The sequence below is a fragment of the Lasioglossum baleicum genome, chromosome 19 (assembly GCF_051020765.1).
Source record: "Lasioglossum baleicum chromosome 19, iyLasBale1, whole genome shotgun sequence".
Lineage (NCBI taxonomy): Eukaryota > Metazoa > Arthropoda > Insecta > Hymenoptera > Halictidae > Lasioglossum > Lasioglossum baleicum.
The window spans coordinates 7,001,044-7,028,134 of record NC_134947.1 but is presented as its reverse complement, the minus strand read 5'-3'; the positions used below and the strand labels follow the sequence as shown (position 1 = coordinate 7,028,134).

The window sequence follows — 27,091 nt, the reverse complement described above, 5'->3', positions numbered from 1 at the left end:
TAAAAATGTTGTAAGAATTAGTTTAGCAGATAATGTGTACATTTTTTTATGTTCGTCGGGATTGTGAAGAAAACATAAAATAAAAAAGTCATAGGTGTTGAAAACTGTAAAAATCTTTGAATTTTGCATTTTCTCAGAGTTTTTGCCATTTTTAATTTTTTGCTTTGTGTACTATAATTTGTCAGATCTACGACAGGCATATTTCAAATTTTCATAGTAGGGACAGACGAAGTGAAAAATTGTGATCTTAATATTTTTTCGTCGTAATTTCGACCAATAATAGTTTTTCAATCATTTTTATGCACATTATAGGTGTTTCAATTTTAGCAAAGTTTTTCGTGTTTGAAGGACGTCCTATGAATTTTCAGTGCCTGCATAAATTGTAAAAATATGAGACAATTACAAACAATATTAATGCATTGAAAATGATACAGAATGAAAAGTGGTAAAAATGGCAGTTGTAGGCCGGAAATCATGAAACATTGCCATTTTTACCACTTTTGATCGTTTATAATTCTTAAAAACCAATTAACCAATTTCAGTAAAATTTTCAGAACGTACATAGATCATTTATTGCGAGTACATAAACGCATCTTTGAAATTTTCGATATTGACCCAGCTAAAAAACTTGTATAAATCAATGTTTACTATTGTTTTTTGCAATTCCGACCAAATGCATTTTTTCAACATATTTATATTAGATGTCATTTAATTTTTTAACTTAAAATTTGTCTAGAAAAATTGAAAATTGCATTAACATCCGTGGTCTATTCATGATTTTTGGCCTGCAACTGCCATTTGTACATTTGAACGTTTATAATTCGTAAACCAATTAAGCAATTTCAATAAAATTTTCATTTATTGCGAGTACATAAACGCATCTTTGAAATTTTCGTTATTGACCCAGCTAATAAGGTTGTAAAAATCAATTTTCACTATTGTTTCTCATAATTTCGACCAAATGCATTTTCCAACATATTTATTAGACGTCATTTACTGAACTAATTCTTCTAGCCTTACAGAGAAATTGAAGTCGTTCGGTCCATTCATGAAAAGGTGATTCCGATTTAACGTCTGTGTGATCACTAGACCGCGGATTATAACAAAAATGAGTAAGTCTAATTTAAACAACATTAGAGGCGAAGAGAAAATGTATAAACACATCAATTTTCAAGCCATTAAAATTAGAAAGAAGGAAAGAACTGTTTCCTTGGCCTGTGTTTTCTAAAATTGATCCAGAATATATTTATTTTACGTAAAGATCCGCAGTCTAGTGATCAGTTATGCTCGTAACCGTAGATTCCGAGTTATTTTTTTGCAGTAACAACATGATTACCCACTGTGGTGTTTCCTTTGATCGTCGGCGCGTTCTCTATCCTCGATCCCCAGCGACCTCGCATGAATTACACGCTTTCGCGAGGCGGTATCTGCGTTAATTTCGGAATTCGCGGTAACTTCCCGTCGTCGCGGCGATTAAGGGAGGGGCGAAGTTTCCTATTGTACGCAGAAAATTTTCCCGTTGAACCGCGAAACTTGCCAACAGGTCCGAGGCGGGGCTTCATTAAAACTTCACGATGGTATAATCAGCGCGACTTGCCGTTCTAATGGGGCGCGACACATGGCTGCCGGGGTGAACGTAACGACGACGACGACGGGCCCGGCGAAAATTGACGAGCTGTGGGACGTCGTGACGAGAACCACTGGCGAACCAGGAAAATGTGAACGTATGGATGGCTCGTTGTCCCTCGAGGTTGTTCAGTGTCGTCAGTTCGATCCGGTCAGTGGGCCATTCAGCATGAACGAGCGCAGTGAGTATATTTATACTTTTCATTCGCTTCTTCCTGGTCGGCGCGTCGCGTTCCTCTTCGTTCGCTATAACCTGCCGGGGTACACACTTCCGACAAATTCAAACGTTCGTTGCGACCGTCGAGTTCCACTTCCGGAACCGTCATTCAGGAACTTCAACTTCGCTTAGCGCTGCCGGCCAGCGGGTATATACCTGTCCTCCTTTTGTTTCTTCCTGTAATCAAGATGTACCGTCATTCATGCCTTTATGGTCGGCGCCACTTCGGATTAAGGTGAAGTGCCCTAAGTCTGGACAGTCCAAAAGTGATATCTAAATCTGGACAATTGAATTTTCATAGTAAAAGCAGTAATTAACAGATTAAATAATTCCATTATATATTCTGAGGCCTCTCTCTCTCTTAGCTACAAGTAGGTGTGAATATTATTTCATTATGACATCAATTGAAATTTAAAAATAAATTCAACGTTCATCTGAAAACAGTATACATAATAGTCTATTTACATGCGAATCATTGTGCAATGAAAAAATATATAATTTAAGCCCTCGGACAAAAAATAATTATCACGCATAATAATATTGATATTTTAAAATAAATTGGCAATCAAACTTAACGTAAATAATAATTGTTAATCGAAATATTAGATGTCCAAGATTAGGATTGTTTTCAAATATAAGTACTCCATACTGAGACGCGATGACAGTAGCTGTCCCACTCTAAGCTTATACGCAATATGCTTACGCCTGAAGCCGGACACGCGTTTCTGAATAAAATCAACGCATTGTTTGCAAATTATTTAACTAAATGTACGTATAAGTAGTCTTCTAGTAGCTTGTATAACGAATGTAGAAAATGTGTTCCGGCTGTGACGTTAATAATACTTAATTTTTATGTCATAAATCTATCAGTATTAATACCTGACTTCAAAAATTAATTATTCATGTCGATATAGTCCTTAAAAATTTTTTTTTTCAGTTTGTAAACTTGCTTTAAACATTAAATTTGATAATGGCCGTCACTAGAAACAAAACTTTTGATTCCAGTCGAAAAAAGTAATTAATAAGTATCATAAAAAAAACAGATTAAAGTAAGGGAAAGCCAAAGGTGTACATAAAATCTAAGGATATTATTCAAAATGACAGATTGAAGGAAAATAGAAGATTGAATAAAAATAAAAAATTGAAGAGAAATCAAGAATCTCATTCTGTTGAATCCATCGTACAAGTACAAGCTCTCAATACAGTAGGTCAGTTTAAGATTCCAAAAAGCACGCATTCTAAAATGAAAAATTTAAGTTCAGTGGATGCTAACAAGGGACCACCAACTGTACTGTCGAAGACAGAAGAAAGATCTTGAAAGAAGGCGCAAGAAAAAAAATTATAGAAGAAGAACATTTGTCAAAAAAGCAGGAAAGAGAGAGATACAAAATTTAAGAAGAACAGGAACAAGAAATCAATAATAATTTACACGAAAGAAAAAAGATAATTACACGACAAATTAAGGGCTGAATGTAATATACAATAATAATATATTCATATGTGCATCATATTAAAGATTTAATAAAGTTCGATGTTATAGATCAGGCATGGGCAAATTTTTGCTCGATCGGAGGCATTCTCAAGGAATACCCCCACTCCTCCCGGTAGTGTCTGTTGCAGATTATATGTAAATTCAATTTGTCCCGGTGTAGGCTTCACTTCTGTCCAGGTACTAGCTTAGATTGGATTTAATATGTCCAACTACCAGGTTTGAATTATTCTTGTTAATACAATTAAGATATTAACCTAAGCAATGATTTTTCTATTTTAAATTACTTTACAAACTCTGAACTGTATGTTAAAACTCTTAAAAAATTCTTTTTCTCTTATTTAAAGTGATAAAATTTAAAATAGGAAAACATGCTGTCCAGGCATAGGGAACTTCACCTTTCACGGTCTGTCGTTCTGACAGATCTCCCAGATGCGTTCGCGTGCACTGCAACAAATGAGAAATCGGTGCACAGCGAGGCATTTCGGCCGATAATTCGGGAAAAAGTCGATTTCATACGTCCATAAATCATCGGACACTTGCAATTAGACCTGCCAAAGGTACCTTCTAAGTTTTCATTACAGGTACAGATAAAAAATTTGAAAATCGTTAGCTTTACTATTTCCTTCGCAATTGCGACCAATAAGAATTTAACCCTCATCCGTCCCTCGTGTCAATTTGACACAGTTTTCCTGAAATAAATTATACTATTCTGTTATTTTTGTAGGTAAATTTGCCCAAAATTTCGTCACTTTTATTTTATTAATGCGACACAAATAATCGAAAAACCTAAGATGTAAATGTTAACTCATCGATTTGAATAAAAAAAACATCGAAAAATAACTGTTTACCTTGTTAATTCATCGATCTTTTACCACTGTATCAATTTGACACCGAGGGACAGATTCAGTTTGCGAAATGAGGGTCGGATGAGGGTTAAAAAAAAATTATTAACACATTAGCTAGTCTAAACTAATCCTTCTAACGTTTGAAAAGAAACTCAAGCTGTTCGGGTCTAATTTTGAAAAAGTAATTCGTTTTTTCAATGTGTACGAATACTTTGTACACCGACTGTATGTTGCAGATAATGTTCGTTTAATAAGAAACTTTAAAACGTTGAGCCATTATTATCGTTTTTTCATTTTCCTCTTCTCGTTCTCAGAGGATGAAGCGCAATCGATTTACACGATCGCCAGCAACGCCAACCTGGTGCCGATAAGATCCAGAGGTGCCTAGTAAGTGATCGAGAGATTTACGCCTGTCGATCAAAACTGACAATTCGATCTGTTCCCCTTTTCAGCTTCAAGAGGCGGAGATACGTTCCGAATTGCGTGATAATTCTCTTTCTTCTGTTCACGGCTCTCTGTCTCATAGCTGCACTAACGATTTCTATATTGTGTAAGTACCTGCATTAAGTAAGTACCTGTTTCGCGGTGAATAATTGCGAATGAATTTTAAGTAGCAACTGGCAAATTAAATTGTGCTTGTTCATTTTCCATTGGTCATTAAATCCGAATTATTGCATTTAAACTATGAATTCAATATTACGATTTATAAATTAATCAATAGATCAACGCAATGGCAATTGAATATTGTTTCGTTTAAGAATTGTTTAAATGAATGCAGCGTCGGTTTCTGCATTTTTTTTAACTATGTGCAAACTTAATAGTGTGATTTATTAATTAATCTATTGATTAAATCAGTGCATTCAAAATTTATTCGGTTCAAAGATTGTTTAAATGAATGCAGCATTGGTTTCTGCATTTTTAAAACTATGTGTAAACTTAATAGTGTGATTTATTAATTAATCTATTGATTAAATTAGTGCATTAAAAATTTGTTCGGTTTAAAGATTGTTTAAATGAATGCAGCATTGGTTTCTGCATTTTTTAAACTATGTGTAAACTTAATAGTGTGATTTATTAATTAATCTATTGATTAAATTAGTGCATTCAAAATTTGTTCGGTTTAAACATTGTTTAAATGAATGCAGCATTGGTTTCTGCATTTTTTTAAACTATGTGTAAACTTAATAGTGTGATTTATTAATTAATCTATTATATTAATTAAATTAGTGCATTCAAAATTTGTTCGGTTTAAAGATCGTTTAAATGAATGCAGCGTTGGTTTCTGCATTTTTTTAACTATGTGTAAACTTAATAGTGTGATTTATTAATTAATCTATTGATTAAATTAGTGCATTCAAAATTTGTTCGGTTCAAAGATTGTTTAAATGAATGCAGCATTGGTTTCTGCATTTTTTAAACTATGTGTAAACTTAATAGTGTGATTTATTAATTAATCTATTGATTAAATTAGTGCATTCCAAATTTGTTCGGTTTAAACATTGTTTAAATGAATGCAGCATTGGTTTCTGCATTTTTTTTAACTGAGTGTAAACTTAATAGTGTGATTTATTAATTAATCTATTGATTAAATTAGTGCATTCAAAATTTGTTCGGTTTAAAGATTGTTTAAATGCATGCAGCGTTGGTTTCTGCATTTTTGGTAATTTCAATTTCTAAAATGAAGCAAAGCATCGTCTAAATACGAAAGTTGCTGTTCGCAATGTTTCGCCTCATTCTTTATGCAATTTTCGAAAAAGATTTTGCATAAATTTGCATAGCTATATTGTTGCCTTTATGCCTGCTTGAATTAATTGCATAGCCAATGGAATCTGCCTTGTTTGAGGCAAAAATGGCGTATTAGTAATTTGATAGACCCGTGTGATTAAATTAGCTTTTGCTGAGTCAGTTTATTAAACCTGCGGAGATTGGAATCTTCGTAATACTTCATCATAGCCCGTTTTGATTGATCTTAACAGGCTGTAATGCGCGCTGTTGAGAACGCATTTATAATTAATTTAGGAATTAAGGTAGATAAAATGTTGTGATCATATCTATATAAAAACCATTTGAATCGCATACCTCAATTCTCAATCCGATTCGAAACAGTTTCCCTTTAATTTAGTTCGATTAAAAATGTTTCTATAAATAAACCATAGAAGAAGAAAATTAGTTTAGTCATTTTAAACAATTGGAATCGCATTCCTGAGTAATCATTTTGTTTTCAAACAATTTCCCTTTAATTTAGTTCGATTGAAAATCTTTCTATAAATAAACCATAGAAGAAGAAAATTAGTTTAGTCATTTTAAACAATTTGAATCGCAGTCCTGAATAATTATTTTGCTTTCAAACAATTTCCCTTTAATTTAGTTCGATTGAAAATGTTTCTATTAGTAAAATATAGAAGAAGAAAATTAGTTTAGTCATTTTGAACTCCTAATTTTGATTTCCCTTTGATTTAGTGTGATTAAAAATGTTTCTACATATAAAATATAGAATAAGAAGATAGTTTAGTAATTTTTAACAATTTGAATCGCAGTCCTGAATAATCTCATTTTGCTTTCAAACAATTTCCCTTTAATTTAGTTCGATTGAAAATGTTTCTATTAGTAAAATATAGAAGAAGAAAATTAGTTTAGTAATTTTATAACAAGATTAATTGCATTCCTCAATTCTCATTCCGATTCGAAAAAAATTCACTTTGATTTAGTGTGATTAGAAATGTTTCTACAAATAAAATATAGAATAAGAAGAACATTAGTTTAGTAATTTTGAACAATTTGAATCGCAGTCCTGTATTTTTATTCTGATTTCAAACAATTTCCCTTTAATTTAGTTCGATTAAAAATATTTCTATAAATAAAATATACCAGATAAAAACAATTTTAGTAATTTTGAACAATTTTTGAATCGCATTTCTGTACTTTCATTCTGATTCCAAACAATTTCCATTTAATTTAGTTCGATTAAAAATATTTCTATATATAAAATAATGATTTTAGTAATTTCGAACAGATGCTCAGTGATTTTTTTGTTGGGTTCTTGCAGATTTCACCCGCAAACCGGCGAAGCTTTGCGAATCTCAGACGTGTGTCCGTATGGGTGAGTCTAAAATATTTTCTTACTATTATTATTAACGAAACTATATTGTAATGTGTAAAATATATTCTTTGCATATCGGTAATTAATATATTTCACATTTTACGAAGATACGATCATGAAATATTAAATGGAGGACAGTATTCTATGAGACTTTTGTTTCTTTAGCGGCTAGTTTGAAGGAATCTATGGACACGTCCGTAGATCCTTGCGACGATTTTTATAAGTGAGTACACGTGTGTCCAATCATTTATCGATCTTACACATACACGCTGTAGAATGCACTTTATGTTTCCATTCGCATAAAATAGTAGACGACTTATAGACGCAAATTATAACCCTTTGTACTCGGAGTTATTTTTGAATTTTATTGCCAACAACTCCTTACTATTTTAAGTGTTTTATTTGAAATTTACTTCAAAGAACCAAAAGTTCAAAGTTCAGTTTACTCAAAAGTTCCTTGACGCTACTTAATTTAAACAATTTCGTTTACTAATTGTGTTCAATATTACTCAAACTTTGTTGTAATTTATATTCGTTTTAACTAAAAAATAAGAAATTAAAGAATGGAAGTATGGAAGCATGGACACTTGAAAATTAAGCAAAAAAAATAAGAACAAAAAATGTTTAGCGCTTTAGCGTTTAAATTCATAATTTCATTCCTAATCAGTTTTCCATTTCATAAGTATAAAATTAACGGCTACGCATAGATAATTAAACAATATTCGAACAGAAATAAATGAATAACTTTTAAATCTAAATGTTCTTTTCGTCGAAAAATTCAACTTTCGCATTTATTACTAATATTTTTATTATTTCATCCGGTATAGAGTCCTTTATGCCTTTTGTACGAGTGTCCAGAGTTGGTTTTAAGAATTGGGGCACTTTATTTCTAACGCATACAAAAATTTATGTATATTACTATATTTATGTATACTATTTAACAAAATAAAATATTAGTGACTCATTATTTGATAAATAAGGGATGACAATATGAAGATGTTTTGTACATACAAGTTATGAATGATTATTTTAACTTTTTAACGAAGTGTCCATTTTCTTGCTCTGATGTCAAGTCACACTATACAAAGGAGTGCAAAGGGTTAATACAATTCCCAATGTCTGCGATACGTCAAAAAGAAACTTACGAATCTTCCTTTAAACAATACTAACATATATGATTGAATTCCATTATTGGGATTGATTCGTGTGTGTGCTATTACAATTGAAAAATTAAGAAATCCTTAGGCTGGATTTATAGTGGAGCAGCGAGGTGAGCTGTGCGGTGAAAAAGAAAAGAAAAACAAAGAAAATACATACGTACTTTTTCATTAGTATGTGTCGAAATGTTGTCACGAATGTTGGTTTCTTCTCACCGCGCCGCGCCGCTATCATCGATGCTCGCAGCTCCACTATAAATCCACCCTTAGACGTCAATTATTTGTATTATACAGGGTGGTTCACGCAACTTGCACACCTACATAACTTCCAAAATATGCGTTGCACGAAATAGTTTTGTATACATAAGTTGCATGGTCTGAAGGGGTACATTATGTTATGTATTTATTTTTTTTACAGATGGTAGCGTTTCGGAGATTTGAAGTTCGACTTTGTTTTTTCTAAATGGAATACTATATTTTTTATACCAAAATATGGAAGAATGTCGAACTCTGGCTAAAGAAAGTATTGACCTTTATTAGCCCTAAACCTAATAATTAGACTGCAGATCTTTATGCAAAATAAAAATTGTCTGAATCGATTGCAAGAAATAGAAACCAAACTGAATGTTATTTCTTCCCTTAACGATTTTAATAGAGGAAGAATCATACATTGACATCTTCGATTTTGACAATTTTCCAACAATTTTGAATTTCATCTATTCAATTTTCCTATAAATGCATAAAGATCCGCATTCTACTAATAATTAACGAGTAAAATTTTCAGGGCTAATGAAGGTCAATTGTTTACTCACAATTCGACATTTTTCCATATTTTGTTATGAAAAAATATATTATAGTATTCCGTTTAAAAAAAACAAAGTCGACCTTCAAATCTCCGAAACGCTTCCACCTGTAAAAAAAATAAATACACTACATAATGTACCCCTTCAGACCATGCAACTTCTGTATACAAAGCTTTTTCGTGCAACGCATACTTTGGATGTTATATAGGTGTGCAAGTTGCGTGAACCACCCTGTATATTTTTACTGTTATTAATGTACTTGTCTAAACGTTTTTGTTGTAACTGTATCATTGTAATTATTCTAACTGTATTGTTGTAATTGTGTATTTCGTAGATACGTTTGTGGAAAGTGGCCTGAAGAACATCCTGTGCCAGACCATGGTATAACGAATTCGTGGTTCGAGGAACGAAGAGATCGAGTTTATAGAAAGATTCGGGAACTTCTCAAGGACAATAGTACCGCAAGCAATGCACCCTGGGCCGTTAGCCAGGCTAAGATCTTGTACAACAGCTGCGTGGACGTTGGTATTTAGTTCAGAAATTTATTCTTTATCTTACAGTCCTCGTTAATTAATCGCACAATATTTAAAATACAGTTTAATAGATAGAACGCAGTCATAAAAAAATAGTGTCCCTACACCATCGCCGTCCGCGTAGAACACGGCTGTTGGGCACCGATTAAAGAATTACTGAAGTGGGTTCTAATTTTTCCAGACGCCCTGAACGAGTTGGGACTCGCGCCGCTGTTCGAGCTGCTCGAGAAGCTCAATTTACCCGTGGAACCAGCCTTGTTTACCAACAAGACGAGTGGTTACATCAAGCAGATGGCTAGAGTGAAGAAAATTCTTGGAAGGGACATCTTCTTCGGGTTCGACGTGATTCCTGATCCACGGAACACCACGAAGAACATCATGCTGCTGGACACTCCCATCATGAGCAACCCTCTGCCCAAGTACAATCTGGTTCACTTTTATTCGATAAGGCGGTAGTATACCCTCGGATTGTAACTAGAAAGGGAGTAGAATCTTACTAGATTTTGGGTCGAAACCATGTCGAAATATGGGTTTGCGCGCTTCGGTTGTTTGATCTTATTTGAGCAGATTTTGGGCCGGGTGAGGGCTCATTCTAAAGAGGAAGGTTCATCGCAGTGTGCTCCGGCCATCATATAAGTCAAAAAAGTCTTTTAGAGACAGAAAAATGCATTGAAATCTAAGGGTTTTTTTCTAGATTTTTTCTCTACTTTGGGCCTTCATATTATTAGATATAAACATAATCTCGTTAAAATCATGACCAAAGCGCACTGCGATGAACCTTCCTCTTTACAATGAGCCCTCACCCAGCCCAAAATCTGTTCAAATAAGGACACTAAGTGAAAACTACGAAACCCATGTTTCGAGCCATTTTTCTAGTAAGATTCTAGTCCCTTTCTAGTTACAAATCGAGGGTATACTACCCCCTCAAGGGGGCAGTATAGCCTAGGATTCACTAGGATTGTAACTAGAAAATAACTAGAATCTTACTAGCAAAATGAATCGAAACATGGGTTTGCGTCGTAAACTTTGCGAGGTTTCGCTTAATGTCCTTATACGAGCAAATTTTGGGCTGATTGAGGGCTCATTCGGAAGAGGAAGGTTCACCGCATGGGGCTCTGGTCATGAGGTTAACGAGATTATGTTTATATGTAATAATATGAGTGTCCAAAGTAGGGAAAAAATCAAGAAAAAATCCCACAGATTTCAATGTATTTTTCTGTCTCTAAAAGCCCTTTTTGACTGATGGGATGACCAGAGCACCATGCGGTGAACCTTCCTCTTTCGAATGAGCCCTCACCCAGCCCAAAATTTGCTCGTACAAGGACATTAAGCCGAACTTCGCAAGCCCATGTTTCGTCCCAAAATCTAGTGAGGTTCTAGTTATTTAGAAAGGAACTAGCATCTTACTAGACTTTGGGTCGAAAATATGGGTTTGCGCGGTTTCGCTTAATGTCCTTAAAGGCCAAAAAAGGCTTTTAGAGACAGAGAAATACGTTGAAATCTGCGGGATTTTTTTCTCGATTTTTTCCCTACTTTGGGCCCTCATATGATTACATATTTCTCTTTCGAATGAGCCCTCACCCAGCCCAAAATTTGCTCGTACAAGGACATTAAGGGGGAACTATACCCTCGATTTGTAACTAGAAAATAACTATTTATCAATGTTATAAACCTCTGTGCAAAAAAAAAGTTTGGTAACATTGATAAACACGCAACTGCCTAATGAACACGAGATGGAGTTGCTTGCTATTTCCAAATTCTATTCAGCTCGTCGCGAATGCCGTTACACAGGGCAGCTCGCACTAATATTAGTGCCACCGATGGTAATATCTAACTTATCTGTGTCAGTTTTGCTATGATTCCACGATGACAGCAGTGCAGCAGTGAAATGTTGCACAATATCGCAGCACTGATTGACAGTCTTCCTGATTAGGCGCCATCTCGTCTAAACGAACTGAACTAAAATTGGCCCTAGACTGGCTCTGCATCCGGGAGGACCTCTGTCTTCATGGGGAAATCTATGCTAATGTGAATGAAATCACGCGCCTCGATTTTTTGTCCTTATACGAGCATATTTTGAGCTGCACAAAGGCCCATTTGATAGAGGAAGGTTCATCACGAGTCGCTCTTCTCATCATATCAGTCAAAAAAGTCTCTTTGAGACAGAAAAATACATTGAAATCTGCGGTTATTTTTCTCGATTTTGTCTTTACTTTGGGCACTCACATTATTAGATATAAACATAATCTCGTTAAATCATGAGAAGAGCGACCTGTATTTAACCTTCCTCTACAGAATGAGTCCTCACCCAGCCCAAAATAAGCTCAAATAAGGACAAAAAGTCGAGGCGCGCAAACCCACGTTTCGACCCAAAATCTAGTAATATTCTAGTCCCTTTCTAGTTACAATCCGAGGGTATACTACCGCCCACTTTAAAGTTTCGACAGAGTGTGAAAAGAGACAGAGTTAGATCAATTTGAACACTTAATCTCCTGCGCGTCTATTATGTCTGTGTGTATGTACAGTAAATCTTCTATACAGGGTGTCCCAAAATTCCTGCACATCCCGGAAATGGGAGGTTCCTGAGACCATTTGAAGCGATACTTACTTTTGCAAAAATGTTATCCGCGGCTTTGTTTAGGAGTTATTAACGAGAAACACGGACCAATCAGAGCGCGACCTAGACGCGAGTTGGCACAGTCGGCCAATAGACAACTCGCGTCTAGGTCGCTCTCTGATTGGTCCGTGTTTTTCGTTAATAACTCCTAAACAAAGCCGCGGATAACATTTTTGCAAAGGAAAATGTCGCTTCAAATAGTCTCAGGAACCTCCCATTTCCGGGATGCGCATTCCTAGCGGGTCGTTCGAAACGAAACAGCAATTTCGAGTATACAGAGTGTCAAGAATGTTGCAGCCCCTTGAAAGGGTGTTCTTTCGAGGAAGTACAATATGTTTGGGTTATCCTGGGTCATTAATCGACGTCACTCTCGTCGATTTTGTTCTAAATGAAATATGTTGTAGTCCACGTGAAATTAGGGGGCGGGGGGTTTAAGTCATCATTTTGCCGGTTTCGAATTCTTTTAGAAATATTTTTTTGTCTATCGATCGTATTTATTGGTAAATCTTTAAATATTTTCGGCGTTACGGTTCGATCCTTTATAACAATCAAAGCACTTTTGCTAATTTATTCAAAAATCATCAACGTTTCGATCCCAAGTTTGGATCTTTTTCAAGATTAGTAATTTGAAATTGCGTCTTTTAGAAATGACAGGCCTTCGAAATTTGCAATTTTTGTCCATTTCGGCGAAAACGGGTCTCACTGAGGAATTTTTATCTCGGGAACTGTTTGTCCGATTGAGCTACAATTTTTTTTGTTTTACTCGAAGAGGATTGGGCTATCATAAAATAATCTTTTCAACCTCGATAATTAACTTTATAATGTCGAAAAATGTAAACAAACTCTTTTTTCACGTTTTTCGCGATGAGGGGCCAGAGTGATTTAAATTTTGCGAAAATATGGTTATATTCCCCGAAGTTTAAGTAAAGTGACAAGAACATCGAGGAGCTACGACACCGCAATTGCTCGCGCCGGTTAGTTCTATTTGCGTTTAGTTTGTCAAAGTAGCGTGATCGATATCACGTGCGGTCTATCACAGCATCTACAGGCAATAGCCGCTCCCCTCGAGATCGATGGAGTAAATATTGGAAATAGATGTATATCTCGGTGCGCTAAACACCGAGTGATCCGAATCATTATCGATCACGGTTTATACGAACGATTGTTTGCGTGTCCCCCGGGGAAAACAGTCCTTGAAGCTGGCATAAAAAGGATACGCCTCGCGTCCTTGATCACGTGAAATGATTTGAATAGCCGTGCCGGTGGCTATTTGTGGAGTCCTAATCGCGTGCTTCCGGCGGCTGAGAATTCTGAACGTGCGTCGTGTTTATGGTTGAACAGCGACAGAGAGCTGGAGAAGCGGTTGCACTCGATCAGATCGCGTTTACGGAAGCTGAAGGACGACACGGAAGATGAGTATGACGATTATGAGGACGACGATGACGATGAGCCGAGCAAATACGAGAAAGCAGAACTGACTTACATGACCGACGTCATCAGGCATGTCATCAACAATGGCACTGCGGACTCCTGCCCCGCGGACGATGAAATCGCCGGATTCCTCGACGAACTCGACGAAATCATGCTCAAGTCTGTGGTCCTCATCCTTCACGAGATATCCAACGCCGTCTACGCAGTGAGTTACTTAACGCATGTACAGTACTTTCTAAATGTTTAACAATGCCGCACATGTCGATACATTACGATTAAAACGAGCATTTTAAAATGAATGTTTCCCGAATATGATTTTCGATCGAAGAGAATTGCTAATTTTCTTTTGTCAACCCTGCTGAACCTCGGTAATATTTCACAGAATTTATGGTTTGTAACGGAGAGCATTTGGATGGAATTAAGTAATTCTTAGTGGACCAATGAAAGTTATTTCCCTTTCACATGGAACATCTTTCAGTTCCAAGTTCCGCATTTTTTCAAATTAGAATATCTTCAGTATAGCCAGTGGCGCGTTACCCGATGGGCAACTTGGGCAAATGCCCGGGGCCCCAAGCAAAAGGGGGCCCGAACACACAAACCGAGATCCAAGATCCAAATTCTACGTTTTCCTCACAAAGTTATTTAGTTGGGCTTAGGGGCCCCGGAATTCTACTTTGCCCAAGGGCCCAACTAGTTATAACGCGCTACTGAGCAGGGTTGCCATCTGCGAGTTTCTGCCAGGCCCCTTACTCTTCCGCCCCTCGCCCAGCTGTGTTGCGCAGCCCGCCTTTGCTTCCCCCACTCTACCCACTAACGCTGACGCGTACCACGTGGAGCAAGCTAACGAGTGTTCCAAAAACACCATACGGTCTTTCACGCATACGCGTGACCCAAGTCAAGCCGTCCGTGGTGTCGCGTGGAACAAAAAAACATCCGTTACTTTCCCTACTCGCTAACACAGGCGGAAGAGTGGGGGAAGCAAAGGCGGGCTCCGCAGCACAGCCGGGCGGAAGATGGCAACCCTGCTACTGAGTAGAAATGAGATGAACTGCTCGTTCCGAATCACTTGTGATTCGATCACGTTCGTTCTAAATCACGGCGTTTTTTCACAGTGATTCGTGATTTTTCGTGATCGCTACTGATTGGTGGAGAGCATAGAAACATAACTGTTCTTGGTCACTCTAAAATGTATATAGAAGTCTATGTTCTCGGGACATTTTACATAACAAAAAATAAAAACAAAAATATAAGTTATATCGCATAAAGGCAAAAAGTGTATTAAACAATGAAGAATATTAAATAAATTAATAATATTAGTAGTAACTATATATAATGACTATGAATTGTAAAAGAAAGTTCAGTTGTAAAATTTTGTCAAACTTTAAACTTTAAGGAATGTTTTACATTGTAGTACAAAAGATATACAAATGTATAAAAATTTAACACAAATAGTACAGTTTACATTGAATCAAAAATATAAAAAATTAGTAAATATATTTAGGGTTATATAGAAAAGTTAGGGTTAGGATCAAAGTCGTGATCGCGAAATAATCGAGTTATCATTATTAAGTAACGTATACATATTTTGTCTGGTATTGGTATTTAAATAAGAAATTGTCTATACCTTTCTACTAATTACATAAATAATACCATTTTTTAACTCAAAGATGAAGAAGTACTATGACTCGAGATGAAAAAGTTAAAATCACAGTCGTGATCGTGAAACAATCACGAGCGTGATCGTGATTTTGCGATCACTGTAATAAATCACCGTGAGTGATTTTGAACGCTATCTCTACTACTGAGTATACCTATCTTTGTATGATACAGTAAATCCTCTATAGACGCGACAGCCTCGGGGGGTGGGGGATTTGGTCGCATCTATCGTATAGGGTAGCTATTTTTCATCTCCGAAGGCCGAGCCGAATGTAGAGAAGGACAGCGCGTGTAAATCAGAGTTGGGCAGGAATTAATTACACGAGTAATTAATTACATCTTCAATTACATGTGCAAAAGTGGACTATAATTACAATAAGAAAACGGTGAAATGGTCCAAAACATATAAAATTAGTGGTTTAAAAGAACAATTACACTGAAGTAATTGTTAGACTCAATTACAATTACTGTAATTGTGTTAAGTAATCGCAATTACTTCTTTCACAATTACTGATTGAGCGAAAGTAATTGCAATTCCAAATTACAGTAATTGGTAAGTAATCGTAATTGTAATTGAAATTACATTTCGCCGAACTCTGGTGTAAATAGAGACCACGCGCGGGTTCCCCTTCGGGCCGTCGATCGTGATACAAAGAAATTAAGGTATTAGGGTGTTTAAATGGGTCCCATGGAAATTATCGACACAGATTTCTCCGACACGGTTTTCACCGACAACACATTTCATTAATTTTTTATTTATTAATTAATTAATTCAAGAACACTCGGTTTCATATTTCGTTTTTCCACTGATTTTCATTCAATCCACATTAATTAATTAATTAATTAATAAAAAATTAATGAAATGTTGTCGGTGAAAACCGTGTCGGAGAAATCTGTGTCGGTGATTTCCATGGGACCCGTTTAAATTGGGGTTTTATGATACTTGATGTATCATTCTCAGGTATGGAATAGCATTAGTACAATACAACAATTTCCCGCCTAAAGTCGGTTCCATCAGAGTCCATAATTGCGGACGAACCGGTTTTCGTTCGTTCTTGCGCATCTCCCACTCCATCCGCCCCCTTCCCAATGTACAGCTTATGTACAGCCCACCACCCAGCGCCACCTCACCGACTTCCGAGATGCGCGACACAGTTATGGACTCTGATGGACTAAAGTTTAGCACTGTTGTTTATCCTGTACTAAGTTGGGGGGGATATTCTTGGTCGCATCTATCGTATAGAAATTGTTGCGCCTATAGAGGATTTACTGTACCACAAAACGGACTGACAGGCATGGCGGTTCATCATGCGAATTATTGTTTGCCCTAGTTATCTCGTTTGGAAAGTAATCAGACTATATGGGATGACGACCCCACCGACGCTGACTACATGACGGTCGACGAACTACAGAAGCTGACGGACGCCTACATCGTAGAAATTAATTCGACCATCACGCCGGAACCATTGTGGCGGCCTTTCATCGAGATGGTCTTCAAGGACGTCGACACGATCGATTTGGACGGGAAGGACAAGCTCCTCGTCGGCGACTTGGAGTTCCTCAAGAACGCCGCACTTATGCTCGCCACCTTCGAACAGGAGGAATTAGGTGAATCTGTTTGTTCCTGAGATCTGTCACACATCGCAAACTTGTGGTCCGTTCCTCAGATTTTCTGGGAGATCCGACATATTCAAATACAGGGTGTCAAATATTTTAAACAAACGTGGATCAGTTTTCGATTGGCTATACATTGGAATAAAAAAAAGGTCGAAAATTTTTTTTTATTATTGTCAAGGCAACCTTCATTTTGTTTAACGTCGTGCCACAGTTGGGTGATGTCTGCGGATCTTTATACATCTGCGGCTTATAAAAATTTACAAAAAATGTGCTGGAGCATAAAATTCGATAGGATTTAGTGAGATTTTTATTTGTTTCGGATCTACAAAGGCTGTTCCCATTGAAAGTAGGATTTTATTTCATGTCACTTTCTTAAAATTTGTCTGTAAAAATTGAAAATTGCATACACATCCGCAGTCTAGTGATGTCCATTGTGAAATCCAGACCTTCAGCTCTGATGGCCCTTTACTTTGATACATTTCATCACAAACGTAAAAAAGGATGGAATCATCAATTAAAAAGTTATTCAGGTGATTCACCCTGTATGTCCTGTATAAATTTGATTAAAATCGGCGCGTCACACTTGTTGTGATGTCCATTGTGAAACCCAGAACTTTAGCTCTGATGGTCCTTTACTTTGATACATTTCAGAAACGCCATTTAAGGACATATATATAAAAATAGATGAAAAATATAAATTAAAAAGTTATTCAGGTGACTTGTCCTCATATCCTGTATAAATTTCATTAAAATCGTCGCGTCAAAGCTGGGTGATGTCCATTGTGAAGTTCAGATCTTCAGCTCTGATGGTTCTTCACTTTGATACATTTCAGAAACGTCATTTAAGGATATAAATATAAAAATAGATTAAGAATATAAATTAAAAAGTTATTCAGGTGACTTGTCCTCAAATCCTGTATAAATTTTATTAAAATCGTCGCGTTGAAGCTGGGTGATGTCCATTGTGAAACCCAGAACTTTAGCTCTGATGGTCCTTCACTTTGATACATTTCAGAAACACCATTTAAGGACATAAATATAAAAATAGATTAAAAATATAAATTAAAAAGTTATTCAGTTGACTTGTCCTCATATCCTGTATAAATTTCATTAAAATCGTCGCGTCAAAGCCGGGTGATGTCCATTGTGAAGTCCAGATCTTCAGCTCTGATGGTCCTTCACTTTGATACATTTCAGAAACGTCATTTAAGGACATAAATATAAAAATAGATTAAAAATATAAATTAAAAAGTTATTCAGATGACTTGCCCTCAAATCCTGTATAAATTTCATTAAAATCGTCGCGTCAAAGCTGGGTGATGTCCATTGTGAAGTTCAGATCTTCAGCTCTGATGGTTCTTCACTTTGATACATTTCAGAAACGTCATTTAAGGACATATATATAAAAATAGATGAAAAATATAAATTAAAAAGTTATTCAGGTGACTTGTCCTCATATCCTGTATAAATTTCATTAAAATCGTCGCGTCAAAGCTGGGTGATGTCCATTGTGAAGTCCAGAACTTTAACTTTGATGGTCCTTTACTTCGATACATTTCAGAAACGCCATTTAAGGACATAAATATAAAAATAGATGGAAAATATAAATTAAAAAGTTATTCAGGTGACTCGCTCTTAAATCCTGTATAAATTTCATTAAAATCGTCGCGTTAAAGCTGGGTGATGTCCATTGTGAAGTCCAGAACTTTAACTTTGATGGTTCTTTACATTGATACATTTCAGAAACGCCATTTAAGGACATAAATATAAAAATAGATTAAAAATATAAATTAAAAAGTTATTCAGATGACTTGCCCTCAAATCCTGTATAAATTTCATTAAAATCGTCGCGTCAAAGCCGGGTGATGTCCATTGTGAAGTCCAGATCTTCAGCTCTGATGGTCCTTCACTTTGATACATTTCAGAAACGTCATTTAAGGACATAAATATAAAAATAGATTAAAAATATAAATTAAAAAGTTATTCAGATGACTTGCCCTCAAATCCTGTATAAATTTCATTAAAATCGTCGCGTTAAAGCTGGGTGATGTCCATTGTGAAGTCCAGAACTTTAACTTTGATGGTCCTTTACTTTGATACATTTCAGAAACGTCATTGAAGGACATAAATATAAAAATAGATTAAAAATATAAATTAAAAAGTTATTCAGATGACTTGCCCTCAAATCCTGTATAAATTTCATTAAAATCGTCGCGTTAAAGCTGGGTGATATCCATTGTGAAGTCCAGAACTTTAACTTTGATGGTCCTTTACTTTGATACATTTCAGAAACGTCATTGAAGGACATAAATATAAAAATAGATTAAAAATATAAATTAAAAAGTTATTCACTTGACTTGTCCTCATATCTTGTATAAATTTCATTAAAATCGTCGCGTTGAAGCTGGGTGATGTCCATTGTGAAGTTCAGATCTTCAGCTCTGATGGTCCTTTACTTTGATACATTTCAGAAACGCCATTTAAGGACATAAATATAAAAATAGATGGAAAATATAAATTAAAAAGTTATTCAGGTGACTCGCCCTCAAATCCTGTATAAATTTCATTAAAATCGTCGCGTCAAAGCTGGGTGATGTCCATTGTGAAGTCCAGAACTTTAGCTCTGATGGTCCTTTATTTTGATACATTTCAGAAACGTACATTTGGTGGGTGATAGTCGACATCGTGGTTCCTCACTCTTCGGAGGACCTGAGAGTCATCTGGCAGAAATATGTGAAAGAGGTGACCGGCGTCGAGATCGGCGTGTCGAGATCGATCGTCTGCGCGGGCGCGGTGAACGAGCTAATGGGTCAGTGAAGATTCTCGTAATTCTAGAATATAAATCAAGGCTGCGAGGATCGAAACGCTGCTGGCCAGTATCGTTGGCATTTTATTGGGGAATTCGAGGATTCTCTGAACACGGTCCGTAATAATTTAGGGATGGCCGTCTCCTGGTTATACGTGGAGCCGTCCTTCCACGAAGAAAAGGGTAAAAAGGTGTTCGAGATGCTCGGAGACATAAAGGCAGCGTTCTCCTCGCTGATTTCGAAAACAGACTGGATGGACGAGCAAACAAAAGCAGCCACGTTGGAGAAAAATCGGAAGATGCAGTCGCAGATTGGATACCCTGACTGGCTGTTCGATCAAGAGGAACTCAATGAATATTACGAAGGCGTAAGGGACGGTTAATTATTAATATCATGCTAATTAGGTCGGTGCATACGAGATGTCCGATTTTAGAATGCAGATGAATGAATTTACAGGTTCATTGTGCATCACTTTAGGGTACAAAGCTGATCTCCAAGGCCGTGCCTTTTAAATTTTATTTTTAAAAGTTGTTTCAATGTCAATCAATGCGATTGATGAGTATTCTAAGGTACAAAGTTAATCTTCATGGTCGTACTATCAATTTTTATTTAGATATCCAATTTTACTTTCAAATAAAGGTCTGGGTTAGGTAATCAATGTGATTGATGAGTATTCTACAGTACGAAGGTGATCTTCAAGGTCGTGCTTACAATTTTTATTTAGGGATCCAATCCTGCTTTTAAATAAATTATTTCAATGTCAATAAATGTGATTGTTCAGTATTTTAGTGTACAAAGATGATCTTCAAAGTCGTGCCGTTTCTATTTTATTGTTAAAGTTTATTTCAATGTCAATCAATGCGATTGATGAGTATTCTAAGGTACAAAGTTAATCTTCATGGTCGTACTATCAATTTTTATTTAGATATTCAATTTTACTTTTAAATAAAGGTCTGGGTTAGGTAATCAATGTGGTTGATGAGTATTCTACAGTACAAAGGTGATCTTCAAAGTCGTGCTTACAATTTTTATTTAGGGATCCAATCCTGCTTTTAAATAAATTATTTCAATGTCAATAAATGTGATTGTTCAGTATTTTAGTGTACAAAGGTGATCTTCAAAGTCCTGCTGTTTCTATTTTATTGTTAAAGTTTATTTCAATGTCAATCAATGCGATTGATGAGTATTCTAAGGTACAAAGTTGATCTTCGAGGTTGTACTTTCAATTTTTATGTAAATATCCAATTCTCATTTTAATTAAAGGTTATTCCAATGTGAATCAACGTGATTGATGAGTATTTTAGGGTACAAAGGTGATCTTCAAAGTCTCTAGTCAATTTTTATTTAGAAATATCTAATTGTCCTCGAAAAAAACTTTACTTCAATGTCAATCAATGTGATTGATGAGTATTTTAAGGTACAAAGGTAATCTTCATGGTCATGCCTTCAATTTTTATCGTGATATCCAATTTTGCTTTTAAATAAATTATTTCAATGTAAATTAATGTGATTGTTCAGTATTTTAGTGTACAAAGGTGATCTTCGAGGTTGTACTTTCAATTTTTATGTAAATATCCAATTCTCATTTTAATTAAAGGTTATTCCAATGTCAATCAACGTGATTGATGAGAATTTTCGGGTACAAAGGTGATCTTCAAAGTGTCTAGTCAATTTTTACTTAGAAATATCTAATTGTCCTTTAAAAAAACTTGATTTCAAGGTCAATCAATGTGATTGTTGAGTATTTTAAGGTACAAAGGTAATCTTCATGGTCATGCCTTCAATTTTTATCGTGATATCCAATTTTGCTTTTAAATAAAGTTTATTTCAATGTAAATTAATGTGATTGATAAGTATCCTTTTTATACTATTGAAAAAATTACGTATTTACGATAGCATTATGCAAAGTTTGGTCAAAATGTGTCTTGGTGAATTAACACTCTATTCGTCGACGGCGATGACTTCAAAATACCAATGACAATCTTGTGAATAATTAAGAGATTTGAAATTTATTGACAGAATATGGTGATTAGGATAATGCTTACTACGATCCATAAGTTTATATCGAATAAGATTACATTTGTCCAAGGTTACTGTTAAAAATCCGACATTTCGTATGCGACAAACTAATATTTTGTTGAATGCAGCACGGTGAAGAAAATTAACTTGTTTTCAGATAGAGCTCTCGGAGACAGACTGCTTGAACAATATGCTCCAGATCATTCGACTGATGTCCGTCTCCGAGCTGGAGTGTCTTCATCAAATTAATTATAACAACGTGTCATAGTAAGTTGAACTATGCCATCTTTTATTAACCTTTATGCCGATAGAATTTTCTATGATATTCAAGCTGTTGTCAAGTTGTCAAATACGAATTAATCGGTGATCATTAGACTGTGGATTTTATGCATTTATTACAAAAACGAGTCGATGCAATTTAAACCAGTAAAAGGATTAAATGAATCCAAGAATGTTTATGTATTATTTCTACCTTGTTGAAATGATTATAGGAAGAATTACCATTTTATTTGACTTGTGTTTCATACAATCGATACGAACAATTTTTATTTTCCATGAAGATCCGCAGTCTAGTGATCTTTGAAGAGTATAAAAATCTACAATGATCTTGCTATTTGTTAACGAGAATATTCAAGATGTTTTAAAAAGAAATTGAAAGTGGGTACCCAAACACCCGATTATTGACAGAAGGGTTAAGGTTACGGTTGCCAACTTTTTCTGAGACAATTCCCGGACATGTATTTAATAATTATTGTTAAACTAGCTTTCGCCCGCGGGTTCGCTCGCACAGGAAACCGTTTAATTCCCTCGCAAATTGATATTGTTTCTCCATAAAACCTTTTAACCCCCATTCACCCCTATAGAGTTTTAATTTTATGTCATGTTTCCCCTTTTCATCCCCTCGGGGGTTGAATTTTTTAAAATGCCGAAATAGGTGTTTGATTAATTATATTAAAGAGCATTAAGATCAAGTATGAAGTAAATCCGACCACAAACAAAATATTCCTCATACAAACGTTGCAACCACTTTTCACACCCTTAGGGGTTGAAGTTTTTAAAATGCCGAAACAGGTGTTTGATTAATTATATCAAGAGCATTAAGACTAAGTATGAAGTAAATCCGACCACGAACAAAATATTCCTCATACAAACGTTGCAACCACTTTTCACACCCTTAGGGGTTGAAGTTTTTAAAATGCCGAAACAGGTGTTTGATTAATTATATCAAGAGCATTAAGACTAAGTATGAAGTAAATCCGACCACGAACAAAATATTCCTCATACAAACGTTGCAACCCCTTTTCACAGCCCCCTGGGGGTTGAATTTGGAAATATCCTTTCTTATCTCTTGTATAGATTATAAAGGAAACTTCTGTGCAAAATTTCAGCTTTCTAGGTCCAAGGGTTTAGCTTTGGGCGTTGATCAGTGAGTGAGTGAGTCAGGACTGTCTTTTTATATATATAAATAATAAAAAAAATTCCAAAAATTCGTCAAGTGGAGTGGGGTAAGTCCGCCCTAGTTTTTGCAAAGTTTCAGTTCTGGTATGTAAAAACTTCACGTCCTTGGTATCAAACTCTCGCCACAGTTATTACTGATGAAATTAGTATTACGTAGGATTCTAATTTTGCTTGAAAATTATCATTTTGATAAGATATTGTACAAAGTGTCAACTAGGACGCACTTGCCCCGAAAATGGGGCAAGTCCGTCTCTGAGAGTTCAAAATGCTTTCGAACCTTGTTTCAAGTGTTACGGGGCAAGAAAAGAATGATTAACAAACCTGCTAAAAAATGCTTTTCATTGCATTAAATTATATTGTTTAGTTTTATAGGTATGCATTTTTAAACAAACATGTACTTTTATGCTGAAATATGAAAGGGGATACAGTGATATTAAAACAAAGTTTAAAAATGCTTTCGGACCTTGTTTCAAGTGCTACGAGGCAAGAAAAGAATTATTAACAAGCCTGCTACAAAATGCTTTTTATTGCATTAAATATATTGTTTAGTTTTACAGTTACTCATACAGTACGGACTTACCCCACCGTGATAGTACGCACTTGCCCCGTGTAGTAATATTTACGGCTTTCTTAGTGCTTTTCTCAATGAATTTAAAAAAAAATACAATAACAACGGTTTATTTAATGTAAACCTACCTCGATATTTGCTGAACTTACCTAAAATGACAACACAGAATATATTAATAACTTGGAAACTATTGCACGTTCAGGGTAACCTCAAAGTTGTGCGTGTAAGCGAGGAAAACACCTTTATTCTTGGGCGACATCTATGTAGAATAGTTCATACTAACTTATACTACATTAATAAATACAAGCTAGAGAAATTTCGTTCATATTATGATAAAAATAATCAATTAACGGACTTGCCCCTTAGACGGACTTACCCCACTCCACCTTATCCTTTATTTTGGTTCACAGATTACTCACACACAGTTACATAAATATCGATAAACAATGAATAAGAAATTTTTTTAAAAATTGTCATTTTTCTTAGGTCTTTGTCTTCGTTTCTTTCTTCCTTTCAAGTATGTCTTTTGATTTTTTAGCTGGGCGACTGACCCGACAGACGTGAACGCGTTCCACACGTACCAGTACAATCACATAAGTACGTATTAACATCGATTTGCATAGCCTGTTGCTCAAAGTAATTGAACTGAAATACATATATCTCATCATCATAAACAAGCGAATTTACCTCCTCTCTAATATGCATGCAGCTATACCAGCTGGAATCCTTCAATTCCCATTTTACGAACTGGGTCTAGAGTAAGATCAATTCTTCATTGATATACCACGCTGCTCTAATGATTTTTATCGATTCACAGACAGTCCAGATATAAAAAACCAAACATCGTCAATATTTAAAGAGTCGACAAATATCGACAAAAATCATTGTGGCATATTGCATATGACATTAGGGTGGCTCTTATTTCGAGACAATTTTTTTCTGGCACGCCCCAAGATCGTTCCAATTAATTTCTCAATTTTTTCGAAAACTGTTTGTTTTATGAAAAAAGGTAACAGGACATAAAAGACGCAATCGGTTTAGATCTACAGGTTTTGTTTAACATATTTTTCGATACAGCTAATAATTTAGGAGATATTCGAGAAAAACGAATTTATCAGCATTTAATTAATTGTTTTAATTTTTAACGGTCCGGGTCCAAACTTTCCATGGATTTTTTCTTGAATTAATTAGAACAATTCTGCGGGTTGTTAGAAAAACTTGATAATATCGAAAATAAGAGCCACCCTGATACGACCCTGCTACAAAATTGTGTGTTTGACTGCAGAGCGTTAAACTATGGCGCTATTGGCACAGTACTTGGCCACGAACTGACGCACGGCTTCGACAATAATGGCAGACACTACGACAGTGTCGGCAACGTGAGACAATGGTGGACCAACGAGACTATCTTCGAGTACACAGCGAAGACCGAATGCTTTGTAAAACATTATAACACTTACTACGAAGAGGAGGCAAGTCCCCCAACGTCAAATTCTATCTGATGGATTTAAAAAAATGTCTTGCTTCACCTTAACACATTACCGACCGGTGATTATTGCATAATTTTGAAAAATCTTTGCTACACGGCTAAACACTTTTTAATGGAACCTTCAATAGCAACAGCAATTTTCATTGTGAACTAACAAGTCGCCCTCAATAATCTAATAGTTTCATTTAAGATTGCATTGTAACAGAAGATTTCTATGTTACGAGCACAATTATTGAAAATCCTATTAATAGGCTTCCGGTAGGTAAAGTGTTAAAATACTGAAATTACTTTCTTGCCCTTTAAATTGGTTTTTGTCGAAATTTATGTTTACTCTTCCCTTCTTTTATTTCATTTGTGTATCATTTTTATTTAATCTAAACGGACAATTCCAACAACGTTATTTTATATGAAGACCATATAACACCGTAAGATGATTATAACAATGTAACAATTATATTTTCGACGATCGCTCTGGAGAGATACATACTTAAAGTGTTTCTCGTTCGAGCGATCGATCGGAATCGATTTGTCTGGGTGTCGAGAGGTCGATGACGAATTTGTTCTCCGTAGGTAGACGATTACATCGACGGCGAGCGAACATTGGGCGAGAACATAGCGGATAATGGTGGCCTCAGGGAGGCAGTGATCGCTTACGAAAGATGGAAGGCCAGGCACGGTCAAGAGCCCCTACTTCCGGGATTCACTCATCTCACTCACGAGCAGCTCGTTTTCCTCGGTTTCGCGCACGTAAGATACGGCTCTCGTTCCGGATTACTCAATATGGCCGAGCCGTTGATGGAGATTCGCTGTTCGAGCCTGAATCGTTGATGCTCTCCCGACGAAAGCTTTTAGCCGAGGATCCAACGCTCTCGGTCGATCCGAAAGATCGGTTCCGTCGATATTCGCAATTAGACTGCCGAATGCTTATGCAAATCGTAGACCAACTTTTAGAAACAACCATTAAATAGATACCCCTCTCTCTACGATGACAGTTTCGCCAAATCTGAAATCGCGGATTTGTGAATACAGGGTGACTGAAAAGTTCCCGGAATTTTTTAAAGCATTTCAGCAGCATAAAAATACCGCACAAACGAATGAATCCACACACTTGACCGAATAATAAGTTTTATTCATTCATTCACAATGAAATGAGCCAAAAACATTTACAACAAATGCTCGAAATTGCCTCCTTTCGATTCGATAGATTTACGGACCCGCTTTCTAAAATTCCCGACGATGGTCGCTGGTGATCGCCTGAAGAAGGTACTTTTCACACGGACGAGAAAATTTTTACGGTCGGATCCCTACACTACTGTAACACACATTTTGAAATTATCTTTGCTTTATCATAGATTTTCTAGTTCAAGGTTATTTGAAGGTCACCACATCCTGAAGGTGTACCTCATTGAACTTGCCTCGAGTTCAGCTATGACACTATGAAATTGGAAAGGTGTGATGCCTTTTAGAAATCATCAATGACCTTCAAAAGACCTTGGAAACAACGACAATCAGAACATCTTTTTATATCATAATGTTTGCCTTCTTAAAAATTACAACTTTTCTCTCTAGCATTTTCCATATCTTGAAACCTGTTGCTTTCACAGACGTGCAAAAATACGTGTCACCCTTTTCTCATGAAATTGTAAGACCAGAACC

At 35.8% G+C, this 27,091-nt stretch overlaps 1 protein-coding gene across 1 annotated transcript in view; it reads left to right on the top strand.

Annotated features, from left to right (window-relative positions):
* Positions 1-1,532: 1,532 nt before the first annotated feature.
* Nep5 (M13 family metallopeptidase neprilysin 5) overlaps positions 1,533-27,091 on the top strand; it is a 30,522-nt gene continuing 4,963 nt past the window's right edge. Inside the window, exons 1-16 of the mRNA XM_076443433.1 lie at positions 1,533-1,808; positions 4,495-4,567; positions 4,633-4,730; positions 7,227-7,280; positions 7,446-7,503; positions 9,575-9,765; positions 9,955-10,192; positions 13,732-14,026; positions 16,809-17,085; positions 19,748-19,903; positions 20,033-20,268; positions 22,078-22,187; positions 24,485-24,543; positions 24,656-24,704; positions 25,232-25,418; positions 26,006-26,182. Of these exons, the coding sequence (XP_076299548.1) occupies positions 1,619-1,808; positions 4,495-4,567; positions 4,633-4,730; positions 7,227-7,280; positions 7,446-7,503; positions 9,575-9,765; positions 9,955-10,192; positions 13,732-14,026; positions 16,809-17,085; positions 19,748-19,903; positions 20,033-20,268; positions 22,078-22,187; positions 24,485-24,543; positions 24,656-24,704; positions 25,232-25,418; positions 26,006-26,182 (2,448 nt within the window). The 5' untranslated portion in view covers positions 1,533-1,618. The remainder of the gene's footprint in view (positions 1,809-4,494; positions 4,568-4,632; positions 4,731-7,226; positions 7,281-7,445; positions 7,504-9,574; positions 9,766-9,954; positions 10,193-13,731; positions 14,027-16,808; positions 17,086-19,747; positions 19,904-20,032; positions 20,269-22,077; positions 22,188-24,484; positions 24,544-24,655; positions 24,705-25,231; positions 25,419-26,005; positions 26,183-27,091) is intronic.